Source organism: Camellia sinensis, chromosome 3 (assembly GCF_055761805.1).
Source record: "Camellia sinensis isolate YWXY chromosome 3, ASM5576180v1, whole genome shotgun sequence".
NCBI lineage: Eukaryota > Viridiplantae > Streptophyta > Magnoliopsida > Ericales > Theaceae > Camellia > Camellia sinensis.
In genome coordinates this window covers 107,075,626-107,094,247 of record NC_138963.1, presented here as the reverse complement: position 1 = coordinate 107,094,247, position 18,622 = coordinate 107,075,626, and the positions used below count along the sequence as shown (strand labels likewise).

Below are 18,622 nucleotides of genomic sequence, written 5' to 3'. Positions count from 1 at the left end.
TTAGTAAGTAAAAATGTGGGACTTTAGGAGTCTAAAAGTTTGGTCGCCAAAAATGTACCAATTTAATTTAATGTCCAACCTTTTGGCGACTAAAATTTTAGTCGAAAATTGTATACATTTGGCGACTAAAATAATTTTAGTCACTAATTACCTTTACCGACAATTATTCGACGACTACTTTTGCGACCAAATAATTTAGTCACTGAAACCCTTTGGCGACTAAAAATTAACTTTTGGCGACTAAAAATTTAACCACAAAAAGTGAAAATTCTTGTAGTGTAAAGGTGACATTGGCACCACAACAGAGGTGATGGTGTGACAACGACGAAAACGATAATGGTAGTAATTTGGTGGCATTATAAGCCATTATTCCACAAAATGTTTTTCACATCGAAAAATATTTACTACCTTTGAAAAAGTAGAAAATATAATAGTGGCCATTCTTTAACCTCTCTATGGAATGTCCAATTATAGTGCATTTTTTAAAATCCTTTTTTAGTGAGCCAAATGTATGAATGAACATTGTGAGAGAATAATTTTAATTTCACCTTTATTTTAGTGAATTAAATACAATCTTAAATAATCAATCATGATACTTATCAACAAATCCTATCTTATAAATAAGTATTTTAATTAGTCTTAAATTTTTTTTATTGGCCTGTTAAGTCCTATTAGTGGAGAGTTTCTTTCCATGTGGTCCTATTTTTTATTTTAGTAGTGTTTTGGTGGACAATATTCTTTTATTAATGTGACATGAATGATGTGAAACTCTAATGTGATATGTATTAATGTAATACTCTAACGATGTGATATTCCAAAAAAATTAAAATTTCATAGTGTATTTTTTTTAAATGTGACAATGTAGCGGATATGACGTGACATTCCAAAACTTTTACTCAAAAAAAAAAAAAAAAAACTCTTTACTGTACTTTTCCCTAATGTGACAACATGGCGGGTATGATATGTCACTTCAAAAAAAAAATATACTCCTTGTGTACTTTTTTCAAATGTGATAACGTGACGGATATGATATAACACTTTAAAAAAATGAAAAACTCCTTAGTGTACTTTTCTCAAACATAACAACGTGGCAAGTATGTTGTAACAAAAAAATAAATACTCCTTAGTGTACTTTTCCCAAACATGACATGCGACTTTCCAACGTGGCAGGTATGATGTGACACTCTAGAAAAATTAAAATCTCTCTAGTGTAATTTTTTCAAATGTGACACTCTAACGTGCCGGGTACAATGCACTACAACAACTAAAAGTTTTAGAGACCAAATGCTTTGGTATCTAAAAGTAAAAATTTTGTTACAAAAAACATTTAGGGACCAATTTCTAGCGTCACGTGGATAGCCGTCAAAATGTCGTTTTGAAAAGTCCAAAACGAGGCTTTTAGCGACAAAATTTTAAAAATATCACTAGGAAATAGACTTTTAGGGACAAAATAATTTGGTTTCAAAAAGGTTTATTTTTTGAGACAAAAAATTTGATCCCAAACGGATAATAATTCATTACTAATGTCTAATTTTTGTTACTAAAAATATAATAACGGCACTTTTCTTAACAAAAATATTTGATCTGTAAAAAATAATTTTATTTTGGTCTCTAAGACCTTAATTTTTTATAGTATTGTGACATTAAAAATTTTTTTAGTATACTTTTTTTAAATGTGACACTCCAATGTAACAGGCAAATGAGTTATCTCACATCCAAAAAGATTAAATGGATCACAAAAAAAAAAATAAAAAATACTATATAAATTATAAATCCAAAATATGAGACTTATTAGCCAATCTCCTTTTATTTTATTCCACCTTCATCCCAACTTGCAATTATACAATGTTTTGTTTATTAAAATATGAATTCATATGCTTGCAAGGAGGGCAACGGAAGCTTAAAATATAACTTGTGTAGTGTGCGTAAAAACATATTTTTTTCAAACATGGTAACGTGACAGGTATGATGTAACAAAAAATTAAATACTGTTTAATATATTTTTTCAAATATGGCATGCGACTCTCCAATGTAACAGGTATGATGTGACACTTTAAAAACATTGAAAATTCTTTAGTGTAGTTTTTTCAAATGTGACACTCTAATATGTCGGGTATAATGCATTACAACAAATAAGAGTTTTAGAGACCAAATGTTTTGGTTTCTAAAAGTGAAAATTTTGTTACAAAAGACATTTAGGGACCAATTTCTATCGTCACGAGGATAGTTGTCAAAAGGTCGTTCTGAAATGTCCAAAACAAGGTTTTTAGTGACAAAATTTTAAAAATATCACTAGGAAATAGACTTTTAAGGATAAAATAATCTGGTCTCAAAATAATTTATTTTTTGAGACAAAAAATTTGATCCAAAAAGAATAATAATTCATCACTAATGTCTAATTTTTGTTACTGAAAATACAATAACGGCACTTTTCATAACAAAAATATATGGTCTGTAAAAAATAATTTTATCTCTAAATTTTAGTCCCTAAGACCTTAATTTTTTATAGCAATGTGACATTAAAAAATTATTTACTGTACTTTTTTTAAATGTGACACTCCTATGTAACGAGCAAAGGAGTTATTACACATCCAAAAAGATTAAATGGATCACAAAAAAAAAATAAAAAAAATAAGACTATATAAATTATATATTTAAAATATGAGACTTACTAGTCAATCTCCCCTTATTTTATTCCACCTTCATCCCGACTTGCAATTATACAATGTTTTGTTTGTTAGAATATGAATTCATATGCTTGCTAGGGGGGCAACGGAAGCTTAAAATATAACTTGTGTAGTGTGCGCAAAAACATAAGTTCAGTCTCCCGACAATACCAAAATTGAGAGATAAGTTGGATAAAAAAATAAATAAATAAATAAATAAAATAAAAATAAAATAAACATGCTAATTAAAATTGGTAAATGCTAGATCAATTTGCATTAATATATATATATATATATATATTTGGGTAAATTATAAACACGTTCCTGAGATTTACTTGAATTATAAATTATCCCCTGTAATTTTAGAAATTACATTATGCCCCTAATGTTTCTAATTTCATAACAAATAGGTACTTTTATTAATAAAGTATCAAGTTAATTAATAATTTTTAATAATGTTAAAATTTTATTTCAATTAATAATTCAGATAGTTTTATTATTGTATATGTGAACAGTTAGAAATTTTATTTTTTAATTAATGTTATTAAATAAAAATTTTTATAGGAAGGCATTTGTAATTTTTAAAACCTCAGAGAACAATTCATATTTTAAGAAAATTTCAGAAGGTGTATTTGTAATTACCTTATATTTTTTTGCCTTTTTACATTTCAGCACAAAGTCCTAGCTTCGGCACAAAGTGCTACTGTTGCTTATAAATCTGGACGTCATTTGGTCTTATTGATTCCCCATATTCTTTCAAAACTTTGCTATCACCACCATCAGGTGGTGCCATAACTCCATGAAGAGATAGTCACTTTGTGAATCGATCAATGCCCTCAATTTTCAAACGATGTCGAAAAAAAGTTTATATTATAAACTTTAGTTCTGTTACAATCACATAAACCAAACACTGAAATAAAATGTTAAAGTAAAATGTTTTTGTGTTCCAAAACTTATTCTATCGCCATCCTTAAAAGCTGATCTCCCTAGCTTTGTTACTGGCAATGCCCCCATGCACTTCCTCAAGATCCAAATGGTACACTAGCCTATCCATGTATCCAGCATGTTCAAGGGCTCCTCAGTCTTGTATATGAGATGAATTTGGAAGTATAGTGAAGGCACAAACCCCACTTATTGCAGCTGAAATGGCACCCATCACAAAGCCAGGCAAGTTACCACCTCCGAATGCAGCATCCAATGGTCCAATAATCACAGCTACGATCAACTGTTTTAACATTATGTAACCAAAATCATGCCCAACATTAAGATCAATAATAAAAATTATTTTGACAAGCGCAACATTATGATCTGTTTCATTTAAAGTATTTATTAGATTACTTTTTCAGGATACATAAAGTTTTTTTTTTTTTTCCATTCTAATGATTAAGACCATGGCTTAGTGATAATGCTATGATGGAAATAAGCAACTAATTGATGCATGTAGGATTTGTAGTGGAATCTCACCTGTGGTATACAAATTGAAATATTCAACAGTCCCAAAGAAAGTCCTATGAAATTCAAAGATTAAGATTCTGTTACGGGGATCAAAAGTCTAAATAACGACAATATTAATTTAAAGTAAGTATAAAACTCACCTTGACCAGCTCCAGACGCGTTGGAAAAAATTGAAGCGAGAGCAAATGGAATGCTAAAAGTAACCTGCACATAAGTGAAAAACAATAAATTCGACTCTCATAACCGAAATGAAGATCTTTTCAGTTTGAATTATTATTATTTTTTGTTATGGACATTAAAATGGATATGTTTAAATGTGCAATTTAGAACTCTAAATCTTTATGATAAATTTTGTAAACTCAAATTGTTTGAATCATTTTTTGAAATAGTAAGTCTAGGAATACATAAACTAAATACTATACCAATCAAAAAATATATTAATGGACAAGTTTTTTGAGGTGTGAACCCACCAGCAAATCCTCTAATGTCCTATCCATCCATATGTTCGATGTGTCTAGCATTTTGTATTTGAAAATTGAAATCTAGACAAGCATGGTGCGTGGTATAAAGCACTTTGAAAGGAACTAACCGCTTGTGGGATACCCATCACACCAAAAATAGCCAAGGCAAAGTTTTTGACACCAGGAGGGGGCTTAGGGATGCCATTCCTAGCATTCTCAGCCATCTTACTGACCCACAACGTCAGTACCAGGCAAACTGCTAGTATCAAGTTTCCAATACCCCATACCCGCTTAACATCGCCAAGGCAACGGGCCATAGGCTCGATGGCTAGTGACATGAATCCTAGAATCACTGCATACAACATTAGTCCCATTGATCCTACACTCACGCCTTGATCATACAACTTTGCTTCTACAACTGTTCCATCTGCTTTTCCTCCATATATTTCCCTTCCCACCCAATCTGTATCGTACAATATGAATGGGAACCAACCGATCCAGTTCAAGCTTGTTACCACAAGAAGAAGCATCATGGGTCTTGATATGTGATAAAGCTACAGCAGCAGCTCAGCCTATATCTACAGAAGCTCAGCCTATATCTACAGAAGTTGAGCTGCAGTTAAAGAAGTTGAGCTGTAGTTAAAGCCACAGAGCTAAGCTCATTTCTGCAGCAGAGTTATACAGTAGAAGCTGTCCAAATCTGTTACAAATCAGTTAGAGCTATTAATACACATGTTACATATAGTGAGTTAGTTAGAAAGTTGTTATGTTAACTATACCTTAGTTAACTGTACCTTAGTTAACTAGTAACTAGAGTTACAATTAGTTTGTTGTATATAAATATACCTGTGTTGAAGATATGTTGTATAATGAAATATTAGATTCATATTCTCTTTATGGTATCAGAGCCACATAGCTCTTGTGAGCATTAAAAGCTTCCTCTTCAATCTATCAATGGTGAATTTTCATCAAGAATCTGCAATGGCAGATCTTCCAGCAAGATCAACAACAATGGCAGCTTCTTCATCTGGTATAACTACCAGTTCTTCTTTACCTTCCAATCTCACTCTGCTCATTTCCAATCTGAAGTCATTTGTTCCAATAAAACTTGAGTCTACAAATTATCTGATATGGAGAAGTCAATTCCAACACATCTTACGAGCTACAAATCTCCTTGGATTTGTTGATGGCTCAAAGATCTGTCCTTCTTCCACAGTTCTTGATGAGAGTTGTAATGCTGTAGTAAATCCAGAATACACAGACTGGATCACTATTGATGCACATTTACTCAGTTGCCTTACTGCTACACTATCTTCATCCATATATACCTCTGTTCTTCATTGTATCACTAGTCATGCTGTGTGGACTACATTAGCTGCACAATTCACCTCCTTGTCTAGGTCACATGTCCATCAATTGAAGACTAAGCTTAGTCATCTTACCAAGAAGAATTCCACAATGGAGGAATATCTCTGTCAAATCAAGACTATTGCTGATCAATTAAGTCTTGCTGGCTCACCAATTCATGATGAAGATCTGGTTTTACTTACTCTGAATGGATTACCTGATGAATACAATGCCTTTAAAACATCCATCCATACCAGATCTGAACCTATCTCTATTGCTGCCTTGTCTTCCTTATTATGTTCTGAATCTATTCACATTGAAGGCTTCCTGAAACAAACACATACAGCAGACCTCCCATTTGCTTATGCTGCTAACAGAACTTATTCTAGAGGGAATTCTAGAGGTTACACCAGAGATGGTTCTAAAAGTAACAACTCAGGAAATTCAGGCAGATTTTATCAAAATACTTACAGAGGTGGAGGACAAGGTAACACCTATAGAGGTGGAGGACAAGGCAGAGGTGGAGGCCAAGGCAGAGGTGGAGGCCAAGGCAGATCATCTTTTCATCATTCAGACCAACATGGACTGATTTGTCAAATTTGTGGCAAATCAAACCACTCAGCCATGGATTGCTGGCACAGAATGGATCAAACTTTTCACTCCTCCTCTTTACAAGGAAAAGGATCACAGTCTAAGGCCTATGTTGCCTCTTCTTCTTCAACCACTTCTGCTGCATCTGTCCCAGAATATCAGTCTGCCTATGCTGCATCTGTCCCTGATTCCAATTGGTTCTTAGATTCTGGAGCAACAACTCATTTCACCAATGATCTTAATAATTTCCCTCAATTTCAGCCTTATCAAGGTTCTGATCATGTTACTATAGGAGATGGTTCTACTCTGCCCATTCATCACACTGGAAATGGTTTGCTTCCTACACCAAGTACTTCTTTTCACCTTCATAATTTGCTTCATGTTCCTTCCATTTCTACCAATCTTTTGTCAGTTCATCAATTCATAAAAGATAACAACTGCACCATTACTTTTGATGCTGATTGTTTCATTATACAGGATAAGTTTTCCAAGCAAATTCTTCATAGAGGTCCTCACTCAGCAGGTCTTTACTCTCTCTCAGCTTCATCTGTTGTCCCTGGAACTTCTTCCACCACTTGCTTCAACACTTCCACTGCTTCTGCCTGCAGCAAGAGCACTTGGCATAGTAGATTAGGTCATCCTTCTAGTAATAAACTACAAGTGCTTGTATCTCAGAATTTGTTACCTACTAATGTACCTAGTTCTAATGATAATAAGCTGTGCACACATTGCTGTGTTTCTAAGAGTCATAGGTTGCCATTTCATCTTTCCAATTCCACTGTAAATCAGCCATTGGCTCTTATTCATTCTGATGTATGGGGACCCTTTAATGCATCTGTTTCCCATTTTAAGTACTATGTTCTTTTTATTGATGATTACAGTAAATTCACTTGGCTATTTCCGTTGACTTACAAAAGTGAGGTCTTTTCTAAATTTGTTGAATTCAAGGTTTTTGTTGAGACTCAATTTACCACTAAGCTTCAAATCCTTAGAAGTGATAATGGGGGGGAATATTTGGCACATAAATTTCAGCAATTTTTAAAAGCTAAGGGCATTGAACATCAACTTAGTTGTCCTCATACTCCTGCTCAGAATGGAGTAGCTGAGAGGAAGCATAGGCACTTAATTGAAACTACTATTGCCCTAATGCATCAATCTGCTCTTCCTTTGTCCTATTGGTTTGATGCTCTTGCCACCTCAGTCTTCTTATTAATAGACTTCCCACTTCCAAACTTAGTAATCTTACCCCTTTTCAAACTTTGTTTCATTATTCACCTGATTACTCCTTTCTCAAAGTTTTTGGTTGTAGGTGTTTTCCTTGGATTAGACCTTACACAAATCACAAACTTCAGCCTAGATCTATCCCTTGTGTTTTTATTGGTTATGTTCCCTCTACAAAAGGATATAGATGTCTTGATGTTACTACTGGTCATATTTTTGTTTCTAGGCATGTTGTTTTTGATGAATGTACCTTTCCCTTCCAGTCTCAGTCTAGTTCTCCTGCTCAGTCTATTCCTCCTTCACTTTCTCAGCTGCAAACTTTCTTTTGGCCTGCCACTGGCTCAGTCCATTCCTGTTCTATTTCTCCACCTACATGTTCTTCTCTCCCTATTGTCAGTCCTACTCACTCTGCTCCAGTTCTGTCTGTTTCTCATGAGTCTCCCCCGTCTAGTTCTGACCATGTTGAAGTTGCTGATAATGTTTCTGCACCAGTTGCAGTTATAGGTTCTGGTTCTGTTCCTGCACCAGCACCAGTTGCAGTTTCTGGTTGTGTTCCACCAATTCCCATTTCTTCAATCTCCATTGATTTACCTTTTTCCTCTTCTACTTCAAATACTCATCCCATGCTCACCAGGTCTAAGTCTCACACTCTCCCTGCTGGCTGCCTTCTCACTACTTCTTCTTCCCTTACTGAACCTGCTACTTTTCAAGCTGCTGTTGCATCTCCTGAATGGCAGGCAGCTATGTTAGATGAGTTTCAAGCTTTGCAAAGACAAGGCACTTGGTCTCTTGTGCCTTTACCTCCAGACAAACTTGCTATTGGCTGCAAATGGGTTTATAGACTCAAAAGAAATTCAGATGGATCCATTGCTAGGTATAAGGCTAGGCTTGTCGCCAAAGGGTTTCTTCAAACTGAGGGCATTGATTATCATGAGACTTTTAGCCCTGTTGCAAAGCAACCTACAGTCAGAGTTCTTCTGTCCTTAGCTCTGCATTTTCAATGGTCTATTAGGCAGCTTGATATATCCAATGCATTTTTGCATGGTGTGTTAGAGGAGGAAGTCTATATGCAACAACCTCAAGGATTCATTGATGCTTCTCATCCTCATTTGGTTTGCAAATTGCATAAGGCTCTTTATGGTCTTAAACAGGCTCCCCGGGCATGGTTTTCTACCTTTTCTTCCTTTTTACTGTCCTGTGGTTTTCTCTCTAGTCATTGTGATTCATCCTTGTTTGTCAAGAAGACAGCAGATTCCATTACAATTCTCCTCATTTATGTTGATGATATCTTGTTAACTGGCAGTGATTCTTCTTATATAACTGCTTTGGTTAATCAAATGCATGGTGCTTTTGCTATGAAGGAGCTTGGGTTGCTTAATTACTTTCTTGGTATCTCTGTGTCCTCATCTTCTATGGGCTATTTCTTATCTCAGCATAAGTATGCTTCTGAGTTGCTTGTGAAAGCTGGTATGGCTGACTGCAAGCCATACTCTTCTCCCATGGCTCTTAAACCTTCTTCTTCTCCTAATGATCATTTACCATGTTCCAACCCCTCTCTCTACAGAAGTATTGTTGGAGGCCTTCAATATCTCACCATCACCAGACCAGATATTTCTTTTGCAGTCAATTTTGCTTGTCAATTTATGCACCAACCTCTTGTTCAACACTTTGTTATGGTTAAACGGCTTCTCAGATATCTCAAAGGCACTCTTGGCTATGGTCTTCAGTTTAGTCCTGGGCCTCTTACCCTCCATGCTTTTTCAGATTCGGATTGGGCTGGAAATTCACTGGATAGACGTTCCACTACTGGCTTCTGTGTTTTTCTTGGTCCAAATTTAGTGTCATGGTCTGCTAAAAAGCAGCCTACTGTGGCTAGATCATCTACTGAAGCTGAATACAGAGCATTGGCTCACACTGCTGCTGAGTTAAGCTGGCTTGGCATGCTTCTCTCTGATTTGCATGTTCCTTCTCCTTCTCCTACTTTATGGTGTGATAATATAGCTGCCATATCTCTGTCTTCCAATCCTGTTTTTCATGCCCGAACTAAACATATAGAGGTGGATTATCACTATGTCAGAGAACGGGTAGCTGCAAAACAACTCTCCATTTGTCATATTCCAACTTCTGATCAGGTGGCAGATATTTTTACAAAACCTCTGTCTATTTCTCGCTTTACTTATCTTCAGTCCAAGCTTATGGTTCTTCCCTCTCCCATCCGCTTGAGGGGGCATGATAAAGCTACAGCAGCAGCTCAGCCTATATCTACAGAAGCTCAGCCTATATCTACAGAAGTTGAGCTGCAGTTAAAGAAGTTGAGCTGCAGTTAAAGCCACAGAGCTAAGCTCATTTCTGCAGCAGAGTTATACAGTAGAAGCTGTCCAAATCTGTTACAAATCAGTTAGAGCTATTAATACACATGTTACATATAGTGAGTTAGTTAGAAAGTTGTTATGTTAACTATACCTTAGTTAACTGTACCTTAGTTAACTAGTAACTAGAGTTACAATTAGTTTGTTGTATATAAATATACCTGTGTTGAAGATATGTTGTATAATGAAATATTAGATTCATATTCTCTTTAATATGTCTTTCATTGCTGACCCAAGTTGGCTAAAAAATAGTTTTGATTCTTCTCCTTCTATTTGTTTACCCTTCTTGATTGGCGAGAGCGGTACCTCTTTCACTAAGGTGCAAGCCAATGTGGTTAGGATTGTTAGCAAGACAATGGAGAAAATAAAGCAAGTTTTGAGGTTGGCACAATAGAAATCACAGGCTTCAGTCTTTGTGAATGGGAAGATGCGATATAGTTTAGGGTATGATCCGGCAGCATAACCCAAGACATTCCCGACGGCCATGAAAAATGAAAAGAATGCATTTGCAGCGCTCATTTTGGAATGGTTATTCCCTGAGAGATCTGCTAAAAAAGCCCGACATGGGCCTTGTAATGTATTGTTTGCAACATCCAATATCCAAAATCCTATCACGAAGAAAACGACTGCTCTAGGTTTGGTTCTTTGCGTTAGAGAGTCGCCTAACATGCTGCCGAAATCAGCTGCAAAGCCAATAAGGACGATGGCAAAGGCGACGAGGATAGCACCAGCTACTATGTATGGACGGCGACGACCGTACTTGGAGGTGCAGTGGTCGCTGTAGTAGCCGACTGTGGGTTGGACGAGCAAGCCAGATAGGGGGCCACAAAGCCAAATGAAGCTTGACCATGTGTGGGGGACACCTAAAACTTGTACGTATGGTGTCAAAAGGGAGAGTTGTAGAGCCCAACCGAATTGTACACCGGCAGCAATGGAGGAAACAAGGATTAACTTGCTGATAGGACTTGATGGTGCATCTGGATCATGTTCGGAAGCTGTGCTGAATACAGCCGCATGTTCCATACTTACACGAACTATCTACGATCCCTCTTATCTCTGATTGCTTGTGGCTCGAGGACTTTTGAATCTCTACTACCTTATTAAAAAAATGATACAGATTGTAGATGTTAGAGATGAGATGAATCCATTATGGTACAACACTAAGTATATATATAATGTACGTAAAGAGAGAGAGAGAGAGAGAGAGAGAGAGAGAGAGAGAAAGTGAGGGAGATATTAAAGGACTACCATTCCTTTGGCATTTGACTTAGAAACACAATTTCGACAGTTGCAACCAAGGATGTAGAATCAATCTGGATCAAGTTAGGAAACTTCTCAGTATTCACATTAACAAATATGATTTCGTTCATTAAGGGCTTAGCATGCCTCTCTTTCTCTCAATTGAGCAAATTTTGCAAATCCTAAGGAATTCCTTCCTTTTCGTTTTCATCATAGTGTTTAAAAAGTTTTGAAAAACTTAGGTCAATGCAATGATTTCAAGGCATAGAAAAGTAGGTGAAAAACACTGCCTTTTAATTCAGATCTTCTGGCACAACTGGCTCCAAGGCGGAAGCAGACTCAAAAGAAAGAGTGTAAAAGACACACACAAAATAAGATAGTGACGTCCGAGGTAACACTTCCGAAATCACCTGACTCTAGCACAACAGGATTGACTCAATACAACAAGACAGACTCAATACAATACAACATAACTGACTCAATACCCAAGTCAGAAAGTAAAGTAAACAGCATTCGCAAATGCTCAAAATAGTGCGTGCCATCCCCATATCTGGAGTAAAATGAGCGCTATCAGCAGGTGGTTCATCCCCTGATCACATAATCACATTATCTCTCAAGTTCACCGATCCAGTACCGATAGACTTTGTAGGACCTGGTGCAACAATGACCTCTTTATCAATCAGATCTTGTATTTCGTGGCGAAGATGAAAACAAATGTTAGTGTCATGGCCGGCTTGTTGATGGAAGGCACAGTACTTGGCAGTGTCATGCTTAGCTGGAAGGGGATTTGGGAGAGGCCGAGACTCAAGGGGCTTGAGATGGCCTTGTCCTATAAGGATAGTGTGAGCTTTGGACAAAGTCATGTAAAGGGGATTGAAGACCCTCTGTCTTCGGGTTGGATACTTTGCAGGTTGTGGGGTAGTTCTGGATGTGCCAACAAAGGGATTGGCAGGTGCGGACTAGGTTTGATGATCTCTTTTGAGTGTAGGATCAGAGCTGAAGGGGGTGTTCTTGGTACGACAACCCTTCTCCCGGCTTGCTCTTCGATTCAGACTGCTCTCATTTTGAATGACAAATGTGTTATCCACAGTCTTTGCAACAACTGCAAGCACTTGCTATTTGTTCAGCCCTTCGGCTTTCAAAGCCTCAACAGCCCACTGAAGGTGTTCAAAGGGACCAATGCTTGCCCCTACCTTATTTTTACCACTTGCCTCCACTTTGTCAAGGGATCAGGTCACTATATCAGAGCAAAGCCCAATTGTTGTCGACACGTCATTGCCCAAACCTAGGATGGCTTCAGGTTGGCCATTTTCGCCCGAAGATTAGGGAGCCTTTCGGCGTGAAATTTCTGGCATGTGATGTGGTCAATGACGGAGCCAATATCCTAAAGGCCAGATTTGCCACTGTTCTCTGAAGATCTTCAATCATTCTTATTAGCTCAGAAGTAGTAGGTTCATGGGTTTGAGATGATTGGGATACAGGTGCATCCATCATACACAAGTCCATACTTTCTGGAATAAACACCTCAGGCTTGAGTAGATGGGCCAGGGTGATGCATATGCTGGGGTTGTAAGCGGATGAGAGTGTATGGATTAAATTGAGATTTAGAGGTGACGGGTCAGCACTAACCTGAGGTCCTTTTGGTGGAGCCATGGTCTCTTCGTCAATAAAATCCTGAATCTTATGACGGAGGCGGATGCAACGGTTTGTCTCATGACCATGCTGTTGATGATAGAAACAATATTTAGCTGGGTCATATCTTGGTGGAAGAGGATTTGGAAGGGGTTGAGGTTCTAGGAGCTCTAAGTACCCTTCTTCTTGTAACATTTTCAAAGCTTAAGAGAGACTCATGTAAAAAGGATGAAAATTTTGGGCTTGGGGCCGAGTTGAAGTAGTTGGTTTTTGGCCATTGAGGAAAGTGGTGATAGTTTATACTTTTGAGCATTTCGCAGATGTGCTACCATCAATAGTAGCATTGGAACTGCGAACAACGTTCTTCTTCAAAGGTTCATTATCTTCCGCAAAGATCCCTTGTCTGATGGCATCCTCGATTTGAACCCTCATTTTATGAAGGTTTGAAAAAGTAAATAGAGGTAGAACGATCATCCTCTGCAACAACTTGCCATGTAGATTCCGAACAATCATCCTGATCTGATCTTTTTCAGAAGGCCTTGTAGTCACCATCGAGGCCTTTGCTCTCCATCTTGTCACAAACTCTGAAAAACCCTCCTTTGGCTCTTGGCGGGTGACTTCGAGATAACGAGTTATGACCACGATCTGTGTGTTGTAGGAGTATTGAGCAATAAAGGCCTCAGCCAGCTCTTTCCAGTTCTGTTTCACAGAGTCTTCCAATTTAGCATACCAGATTACGGCTATCCCAGACATGGTTCAGCCGAAGAGAGACAACTTCTGGGCTGGGGTCAAACCCATTGGCCTCAGGATATCAGAAAACAGGTGGAGATGCACCATTAGGTCTTCAGAGCCATCGAAGCGGTCGATATGCGGCATTTTAAATCGCTTCAGTAAGGTAACTGCAGATTCAGTATATCCGTCCTCTAAATCCGGGATGCAGCTCACTCCTTGTGCTCGTTTGAATAACTTCTCTAGTTTATTGACCTGAAGTGCAGTTGGGTCAACCTCAAATTCAAATGGAGCTTCGGTTTGATAGACAGGAGCTTTTGAGGCTTGTTCTAGGATTGGCTCCGCTGGATTGCCTTGAGTCTCTTGGACATTAGCAGTATGGGTAGTGGCTCCGGGTGTCGGGTTACCCATGGGTGGTGTATAAGATACAGAAGCCGCGGCTGGTTGTGGCTGTTGTTGTTGTAGTCGGGTTATCACTTCGGCTTAACAAGCCGTGACCTCAGCTTGACGAACTGCGTCTTGCTGCAGTGCCTCGATTGTCTGTTGCAGGTGCTGTATCTGCTCTTCCACACTGGCTGGGGGATACTGAGCCATGAGAATGGGTGATTGATCTCGTGTTGAGCTGAATGCAGACAATTGTTCCTCGACCAGACTAGACCCGGGTGAACTAAGGGGTGACTGCTGTAGAAACTGCACTGGTGAATTTTGCCTAAACCTCCCTCGTCTTGTAACCAGTGGGGGTGAGGTAAACACAGGTTGCTTCTGAACCAATTCCGAGCTGACAAAGTCCATCGATACAAGTCTAGAGTACCAGGGGATATTGGAGCCTTCTGAAGCTATGGTTCTAGGACTACCTTGCAAAAGAGAAAACAGACAGCATCTCTGCCCAATAGTATGAGCATAGTTGAATGACTGTGCTCTTTACTGAATTCTGCCCCAAAATTTTCTACCTAAAAACTGATACCCTCAAACACTGATGTCCTCAGACTGATACCTAGACTTGCAATTGATACATACATTCCTATAGAGACACACCGTAACAGCACATATCAAGCAAGTAAGAGCCGAAACACCCCTATAGTGGGGTAAGGTTTCCTTGTCCTACTTTCATCAGGAGCTAGGGTTTCACTATGCACGCATGCGGTTTCAAACAATCCTGCATTCGGGTGAGCAACCTGTCCTAGTTTGGAACAATTTCTAAGGCTTCCGATATGCAACTAGGTCAAATTGTCAAAAAAGGGTGCCTCAGCAAGACCACCTAATATACCTCTCGCTCCAAACATCGAGAAGTGAAAGGTGGATCAAACGGTACAACGGTAGTCCAGATCCGAGGTTTGTGTTCCCATCATGGCAGAGCTCGCAATTGGTCACCTTATGGCACGCTTTTTCAAGCAAACCTCCGGCAAACCGTTCAGGAATAACATATGGCAAACACTGTGACTTAGGCGCACCTATGTAAATGCAATGCAAAGAAACACATAAATGTACATAAAACAACATATCATGAGTTTGAGTCAAGTTCCCTAAATCCCCAGTAGAGTCGCTAGAAATTGTAGACCCGACTTTCTTCACGCGCCCCCTTTTTGGAGAGGCACAAATTGGTCTTACTACAGTTCGGACTCCTGACACCATTCTGAATCTAATCTCACAACGTGCAATGTGAGAATAATAAGCACCAAAGAGTCCAATCCGGCAAATCATTTTGGAAAATCAGATTTTGAATCAAATAATGTCAAAATTAGACTGCTTTGCCAGATTACAAAGTCGCTACCTACATGTTTTATTTTTGAAAAATTTAGGAAACCCTGACTCGTGCCAAAGGCCACGTGTCCGTCATCACCAAAGTTGCCTTGGCTCGGGAACTTGGGTACGAGAGGGAAAGGTCCTGAAATGAGCACCCCTGCTCACCCGATCAAAGGATCAGCCTCTACTAAGCATGATATGTTGTTTTATAAACACATGTGTTCTTATTCTGATTATTAGCTAACTTTACTATGTGGCACACATATACAAGTACAGATTCAATCACGAGAATTGGAACAAAACAACTCATGTTTGTTTTTGAAAATGGTTTGAAATTGCCATCCTCAAGTGGGCTAAAGCACAGATTTGCCACCTCAATTGGGCTTAAAACATGATTTTGCCACTTCGCAAAGTGGGCTTAAAACTCACAATCATCAAGTTGTTCCAATTCAGACAATCAAGCCTTTACCTATAGATATTCATGTAGTTAAGCATTTAAGCAAATAGCCTCGTGGCAAGCGTGCTATCATGGCAATACTCACACTCATGCAAGTATGCTAAAGCGTAAAACTTATAGTGTACTCTGAGCCAAAACAAAAACTAGCTAGAAACAATGCATGATTCTAACTATGCTAGATGCCTAATGCAACACATACAATAATGCAACTAAATAGGCTTGGCTATCTAAGATGGCATATGAATGCAACAATTGATACACGTATTCAAAAATGTGTATTGAAATATAATGCAGTTTAAATGATGGGCTGAGCTCGGGGCATGCAATACAAATGAATGATGCAAACATGCAAGCATAAGGTATGCTAATCAAAACGTGCCCTAAACTAACTATCGAAAGCAGTTAAGTAAAAGGGAGAAAAACGTGGGGTTGGAAGACGTGCACACACACATGCACACTGATTACAACAATACGCCCTCGCGAAGGAGGGTCCGAATAAATTAAGCTAAGCTAACCAACAAATCTAATTAAACTAATTAGACTCACTATTACACAACCAATTGAATAACTAGTAAACTACTTACTAATTATTACAACACTTTAACTAATAAGAAAACTAGTTAATTAAAACAACTAACTAATCATGCAAGATATTTAAACTAGGCAGCCTCAGCTCTGCCTCGGGTAATGAAGGATGCATGCACTCGGTCTTCGCCCCGAAACGCCTTCCGGTTTGCTCTTGAGAGGCTCTGTTTACAGGGCTGCTCCAAGAACTTTCTGTTCCACCTTACCAATTCACTGCTGAGAAATGCACTAGTGGCCTATCGGCCATGAGAGCTTGCTGCCGGCCATCTGCCGGCCAAAGAGAGGCTCTGCCAGCCAATGATGAAGCACTGTCGGCCATCATTGTTCCAGTGCCGGCCACTGATGTGCTAAATTGCCACACTGCAATAGAGCACAGACAGAGGAAAATGAAGGGTTTTCCAAGGATATGTTTGTACCATGCCCCTCCTTATTATCTCAAAACATCAAAGGAGTGGTATTCTTAGATCCAAAACCACCAATCAAGCACTTTCAATGCATGATGGCCAAAGATCCAAGTTGCACAATTTCAATAAATGCACAAAACAAGACTCTTGACCACCACCTTATCATGGATGATCAAAGGCTATGGAGACAAAGGAAGATTGACTCATTTCATCACTTTAAGTATGAAATGGACCAATCTATCTTGTGTTCAATATAACGTCCGATTGAATACAATGCAATGCAAACACAACATGCTTATCTTAGTCATGTGTTTTCTTGTCCAATTCTTGTTTTACACATTTTAACATTACCAAGCCATTCTCTAACCAGTGAAGTCCAATGTGAAAGTCCTCTAATAGGAAAGATGGCTTAAGGCACAAGAGCCTTGAGCATGAAAGAGGTCTCATGCTGTTGGTTAGGAGGAACTCTCAAGAGAGAGTTAAAACCATTAGGCATGAGAGCCTCAATTCCACACTCAAGCCAACAAGGGGCTCAAGGCCACTTTCAAAGAAAAATAAAAAGTGAAGAACAGAGGGAGGTGATAGAATTTTCAATGCTGATATGGCATGAAAAATAACACTATAACATGCAAACAACTCATGTACAACATGTTAGGAGCCAAAAACATCAAAACTAGTGAAGAGCACTACACTAGAGGCATGCAATAACAAGCTCAATTGACCAAACCAGCTCTGGACAAAGCTAAAACATGCCAAAATAGTGGCTAGATCATGCTGGAATTGAATCACAAAAAGCTATAAAAACATGCTCATGTGTTGGCTCGCAAGCTAGGCTCAAAACACGACTCTCAAAATCAATGAAAAAGTGATATATGTGAGAGTGTGATAGAGATATATGCACTGAAATCACATGTTAAATGATGCTACAACATGCAATGATCTCATGCAAAACATATTAGAGGGCTTAAAACACTAAGCTAGTGAAGGCATTTGCACTATGGCTATGCAATACAAAGCTCACATGGGACAAACACTTCAAAAAAGTCCTAAAACAACTTAAATGAAGTTCTAGAACATGCTTGAAGTAGGCTAGAAAGAGCTAGAATGAAAGGCTAATACATAGCACAAACTAGACTATTAAGCACCATTGCACTACAAGCATACAAAGCAAGCCTCAAGTGACTTAACCAGCCCCAAACAGAGGTAAAACAAGTCAAAAAAATAACAAAAACATGCTGAGATCAAGTCATAAAATGGTAGAAAAACATGCTCACATGTTAGGCTATCTACTCATGCAAACAAGACACAATGAGGGAGGCCAACCCCTCCTATTTTGGACCTCAAAACATGGTTTTTGTCACTAAAAAGCTTCTGAGTTTCAGTGGTAAAAAGGGCCAAAATTTTTGATTTGAAGGTGATGAGAAGTGGTGCAAAAAGCTTAATAAGCTAAAGAGCAAAAGGGGGGGGACAACCCCCTAACTCACAAAGGCTCAAACCACCACTTTTAGGATTGAAAAATAGAACTTTTTACATGCCAAAACCAGCCTTGAAATGGTGGAGAAAGATGGCAAAGCAAGTATGAAAAGCAAGCTTAAAGGGAGAGAGTTATACCTCTTGAAGCACAACACACTTTTAGGCAACAAGACCAAGAAAAATCACCTTCAAGAGCTCTAAGGAGGCACCAAGAGAGCTTCAAGTAACCTCAGCCCAAAGATGAACCACT

General features: G+C 38.4%; 1 protein-coding gene across 1 annotated transcript; it reads right to left on the bottom strand.

Annotated features, from left to right (window-relative positions):
* Positions 1 to 3,744: 3,744 nt before the first annotated feature.
* LOC114272274 (putative sucrose transport protein SUC6) lies at positions 3,745 to 16,814 on the bottom strand. Its single transcript, XM_082917680.1, has 6 exons — positions 16,805 to 16,814; positions 10,327 to 11,144; positions 4,711 to 5,127; positions 4,262 to 4,325; positions 4,131 to 4,174; positions 3,745 to 3,891 (listed from the first exon to the last, which is right to left on the bottom strand). Exons 1-6 carry the CDS (start codon positions 16,812 to 16,814, stop codon positions 3,745 to 3,747), a joined length of 1,500 nt encoding a protein of 499 aa, XP_082773806.1.
* Between the last annotated feature and the right edge of the window lie 1,808 nt (positions 16,815 to 18,622).